Source organism: Pteropus vampyrus, unplaced genomic scaffold, assembly GCF_000151845.1.
Source record: "Pteropus vampyrus isolate Shadow unplaced genomic scaffold, Pvam_2.0 Scaffold240, whole genome shotgun sequence".
Taxonomy (NCBI): Eukaryota; Metazoa; Chordata; class Mammalia; order Chiroptera; family Pteropodidae; genus Pteropus; species Pteropus vampyrus.
The window spans coordinates 769953-775596 of NW_011889021.1; the positions used below are offsets into that span (position 1 = coordinate 769953).

General features: G+C 40.6%; 1 protein-coding gene across 8 annotated transcripts in view; it reads left to right on the forward strand.

Moving 5' to 3' along the window:
* Window positions 1–5644, forward strand: part of TEAD1 (TEA domain transcription factor 1) — a 268691-nt gene that overhangs the window by 210109 nt on the left and 52938 nt on the right. The window contains exon 11 of one of the 8 annotated variants that reach the window (XM_011374159.2): window positions 5411–5584. The exons of the other annotated variants lie outside the window; for them this stretch is intronic. Coding sequence (XP_011372461.1) covers window positions 5411–5584 — 174 coding nt within the window. The remainder of the gene's footprint in view (window positions 1–5410; window positions 5585–5644) is intronic. 8 annotated transcript variants of the gene reach the window in all.

The window sequence follows — 5644 nt, forward strand, 5'->3', positions numbered from 1 at the left end:
TTCCTCACCGCTTTTACTTCTCACCCTCCCAGTGTGGTTATATCACAAATTTTGGGTTAACATTCAGTGTTTATATTGTAAACCTGTGTAAATTTTGCACACAGTATGGTTAGTGTGTGATGTATTAGAACCATTTCTTGATTGTAACACTTGTTTTTTTCTAGGGTTTGTCATTGCTCCTTTTTTTTATTTGCTCAATTTTTACATTATGCAAATTTATCCTCAAAATTTATAACACTTCTCAAACTCTTCTCCTGATGGTTAAATAAGTCAGGGAGTCTCTCAGGTCCATTGTGCCCTTGGTGACATCTCTCCAGGAGCCCTCCAGCTCCTCGTCCGTTTTAGACTGACCGCTGTCCAGGTCAGCGGCCCCGCTGTTGACCAGAGCGTTCCTCTACCTCTCTCCTGTGTTAGGGCCCCATCTCCCTCTTTTTTTATTTACTTCCTCATTGCATGGAACATATCCTCCTGTGAGAACAGTTATAAGGAAAGTCAATTTTCTGAAAACATACATTGCTCAGGTGTGATAGATAACCTGGTTTTTACCGTAGAGTTGTGAAACTTTATTCATATTTTCCAGGTGAGTTCCACATATGTTCTCCTTGCTAATGAGTAACTGCATATTTAATGCTGGAGAATAAAGTCGTTCATATAAAAAAAAACATTTAAATGCTAATTTAAGTTATGTGATGTGCAGGAGTGGGGATGTTGACTGTCTTTAATACTAGTCTTCTCTATAGGAATTTTTGAGAACATGCATTTATGTGGGCAGTGTATGATTCTGACTATAGAGGAAGCAGACTAGCTCCATACAGTCCTTCTGCAGGGTCTATGAAGAGAGAGACTTTTTGTATTATTAGCTCATGGGTTCCCCGTTCCTAGCACAGTGCCTTGTATGCAATGGACAGTAGGCATGCTAGTTTATTCTACTGAAATCCATAAAAGAAATAAGCAGAGTGAGTACCTTTTTGTTGTTGTCATTGATATGTTGATAATCAACATATCTACTGAGCACCTAGGAGACTTTTGTAATTGAAAGGCAGTATTAACTTCTATTTTGGATACTGAGGAAATTTAGTCGTAGGCTTTAGTATACATGACTCATTGACATTCCCCCTGTTTCTGCTTATATATTACCCCTAAATACTTGGGGGTTTGATTTGTTGTTTTTGCAAATGTTTGTTTTCTGCTTTATAGAGTAGAATTACTCTTTGCAAGTTTCGTGTTCCACTTTTAGTTTTGGGGATACCAACACTGCTGGAAAGAAATTGGGATTTATTTGGAAAGAGGAGAGAGAAATAAAGTATCCACCCTAGTAGCCATCTTCCCTAATAAGGAGAACTGGCAGGATGAGAAGTAGTAGTTAGAGCCTCAGCAAATGGTTTTTAGAGTTTTAATTTCATGAAAACTTGAACCCAAACCTATCAGGTAGATTTCTTCTTTTCAGCCTTCTGGGTTTAGGGGCCAAGAGACTCCTGACTTACCCAGGTTGAATTAAGGGTAGAGGGGGGTTTGTTTATCTCACTGCTGTGGTCTCCAGGACACCTTCTTTTAGTCCTTTGTATTCTTAGAAACAAAGTCACCTCTTGGCAGTAATAAAGCCACTCAGATGCCAGCAGTCAGGGTTTGGTTTCAAGTCACCAGCCTTGGAGAGGCAGTGCCCGATTTCCTTTGGCAAAGACAGCCTGCCCCTTCTCAGTTCATTTCAGCCACTTGGGCACGAAGGTAATTTCCTCAAAATAGAAACCTTTGAAGACTGTCTGATGCATCCATGAATCATTATGTTTATCCCCAATTCTAATTTAACATTTTAGAATTTTAAAAACACTATTTAGCTGCCTTCTTCTTTCTTGAATCAACTTTCAGAAAAAGTCGGTCTGCAATAGAAGGGTCTAGGCATTTTCTTCTGGGAGACCATGTGGTTGATATTTGCAGCAAATCCATGGGCGGTGGTGCTGACAGATCTAAGTTTTATTCTCAACTCCAGGACTATTCCTGGACGTGTGACCTCAGGCAAGTTCGTCTCTAAGCTTCTATTTCCTCATTTGTAAAATGATTTTAATAAAATCCACCTACAGTGTCATTGTGAGGCAAGAATTATGTATTACATTCTTTCCCATAGATTCACCGCCCTCATGTGACACCAATAATGACAAATGGTGCCTCCTAGAGCTGGGTATGGCCAAGAGCTTGCTGTAAGCAGAGGTTATTAATAAGGATGGGGTGGGTGGACATACAGATGGCCAGTTGTCCAGTTAATGAAGGAACATTGCCTTTTGCCTTAGCTCCTGTGATGGTTGATAACTGTGTCCCAAACATAGCTTGTGTTATTTTTATTCCTTTTGCTCACCGATGAGACTGGAAGCTCCTTAGCAGTAGTGCTTTATACATTCCTGTGGGCTTTTGTTTGCTTATAATTGGAAAGGTGATGTAACAACATTGGAGAAAATTTATAAACAGATCAATAGCATTCTGCCCCACCCCATAACCTCACCCCCCGAACACGGCAATGACTTTTACTTTATTTTAAAGTTTTTTTTCACTCTCTTCCCACATAGGCATACTCTGTTCTTCCATGGTAGTTTCCAGGTCTCAGTCCAGCCTGAAAGCCACCAGGTAGCTGGGACAGAGGCTGGGTCCATGTCAGAGCTTGATAGGTTCCTTTTTTTTTTTAAATTTCACCTGATACTTTTTAGGGATTTTGAAGCCTTGTAAAGATGTCACTCTGATGTTGGATAGGAGAAGGGCTGAGCCCTCTCCCAGATGCTGGGCCCTGGCCACAGTCCCCACATGTGCAACACTGGACAGCGGGCATCGGGTGGGGATGGGCCTCCTGCTCCTCAGCATTGTGACCAGCATTGAGATTCACAGTGTGGGTAGCAGGTCACGGATTTGAACCAGCTCTTCCTAAGGATATTTTTACAAGGTTTTGTGATCAAATGAGTTCGGGAAACTTTGGGTTATGAAAGTTAAAAAATGTTTCTTTAACACAATGCTTTTAATATGTTTATATTCACTGAATGTCAAAGAAGGGAGTTTTATGAAAAATGGTAGCTAGCATTTATTGTTTGCTCTTCGTTGGCTCTAGCAGTTCTAGTAAGCTCTTTACAAGCAGTGTCTCATTTAAACCATATAGCAACCGTCCATATGAAGTAGATGCCAGTGCTGTCCCCTGGGCTTTTGTTTGCTTATAATTGGAAAGGTGATGTAACAACATTGGAGAAAATTTATAAACAGATCAATAGCATTCTGCCCCACCCCATAACCTCACTCCACGAACACGGCAATGACTTTTACTTTATTTTAAAGTTTTTTTTCACTCTCTTCCCACATAGGCATACTCTGTTCTTCCATGGTAGTTTCCAGGTCTCAGTCCAGCCTGAAAGCCACCAGGTAGCTGAGACAGAGGCTGGGTCCATGTCAGAGCTTGATAGGTTCCTTTTTTTTTTTAAATTTCACCTGATACTTTTTAGGGATTTTGAAGCCTTGTAAAGATGTCACTCTGATGTTGGATAGGAGAAGGGCTTAGCCCTCTCCCAGATGCTGGGCCCTGGCCACAGTCCCCACATGTGCAACACTGGACAGCGGGCATCGGGTGGGGATGGGCCTCCTGCTCCTCAGCATTGTGACCAGCATTGAGATTCACAGTGTGGGTAGCAGGTCACGGATTTGAACCAGCTCTTCCTAAGGATATTTTTACAAGGTTTTGTGATCAAATGAGTTCGGGAAACTTTGGGTTATGAAAGTTAAAAAATGTTTCTTTAACACAATGCTTTTAATATGTTTATATTCACTGAATGTCAAAGAAGGGAGTTTTATGAAAAATGGTAGCTAGCATTTATTGTTTGCTCTTCGTTGGCTCTAGCAGTTCTAGTAAGCTCTTTATAAGCAGTGTCTCATTTAAACCATATAGCAACCGTCCATATGAAGTAGATGCCAGTGCTGTCCCCGTCTTAGACACTGAAAAGGCACCTACCCAATGGCATAGTTAATACACAGTGGGCACAAAGTTTTATGCTTGAGCAGGCAGAGTCCAGACTCCATACTCTTAACCTGTATACAGTACTCATGGTAGGCAGCTGTGACCAAGTCGTTTTATTTGTGACTTCTCATTTTCTATGCAATTAGTAATTGGAAGGACTCTATAGTTGGAGAAATGCCAATTTAAACTTAAACAGTGAATAGGGACTGCTAGGCAGATAGGGACATGGGGTTCTTATGAATCCTACTGGGTTATTAGCTGGAACCCATACCTTCAGAGGTCTTTGTGTCACATTAGGTTGGTGTTACAGCCTATTCAGCAGGAAAAGCAGACATGGGGGTTCTGGAATAGAGAGTCTAGGCCAGTGTTCTCAAACTAGGCTGCATTTTGGAATTTACCTAAGGAGCATTAAAAATTACTAATGTCTGCCCTCAGTTCAGGGATCTCAATTTAGTCTCAGTGGGGCCCAAGCATTGGGGATTTTTAAATGTTCCTTGGTAATTCTGCTGCATCTGAACACACCCCTTTGTGATCCTATTACCATATCTTCTACCAAAGCAAGGAAAAGAAAGGGTTTCCTCTGCAAGTTAAATGTCTTAACAGGGTTTGGTGTTTTTATTTTTTTATGTATGAGTGACCATTGTTGGATTTTGTTTGGTTGGTTGATTGGGTTTTTGTTTTTTGTTGTTTTTTTTTGTTTTGTTTTGTTTTGTTTTTTATCAGTCCCTTAAAGCCTTGTACCATGATCTATACCCTTGACCCTAGCTTCGCACTACCACATATTGACCAGCCCTTGTGCAATAGTTTTAGATTGGTTACTAAGGGGACTGGTGAGAAAGAGGCTCAGCACTCTTACTCCTGCTGGAGGAAGTAGGTGGGTACCATTGCTAAGAGGGCCACATCCATGCTGTTGCTAAGGAGCTGGTATAAGAAGTGCATTCTGGGTGATGATGTTAGCTAATGACCCACATATTTCTTAGTGGGCTCGCACTATGAATAATGGAATCCAAAGAGTGTCGCTGTCATTTTCATTGAGTCAGGTGAAACTGGATAATAAAATTGTTTTCTGGTTTGGTAATTGGGTAATTTAAGTCATTGTTTACTACTATATCTACAAAAAAAGATCTTTTAGGCATTCGCGGGAATATATACCTTTGTCAATAAAAAACAATGACTCTCTATATTGTATACCTGAAACTAATGTAATATTGCGTATCAACTTTAAAAAAAAAAAAAAAGACAATGACTGTTTTACCCTAAGCTGTAATGGCTTTTCTTAACATCATCTTTTCAAAGGCATAGACCTTCGGCTATTCAAGGCATAATTCCGGGATTTCAAGACTACTGCTCTTTATCCAGTTCAAGATGGATGTGTCTCCCATTGATCAAAGGGTTTGTAATGGGAATGTTTTTGTTGGTTTCTTACAGTACAACAAACACCTCTTCGTGCACATTGGGCATGCCAACCATTCTTACAGTGACCCATTGCTCGAATCAGTGGACATTCGTCAGATTTATGACAAATTTCCTGAAAAGAAAGGTGGCTTAAAGGAACTGTTTGGAAAGGGCCCTCAAAATGCCTTCTTCCTCGTAAAATTCTGGGTGAGTAAGACATTGCTGTGATTTCAGTGGTTTTTATCTGAATGGTCACATCCCACACGT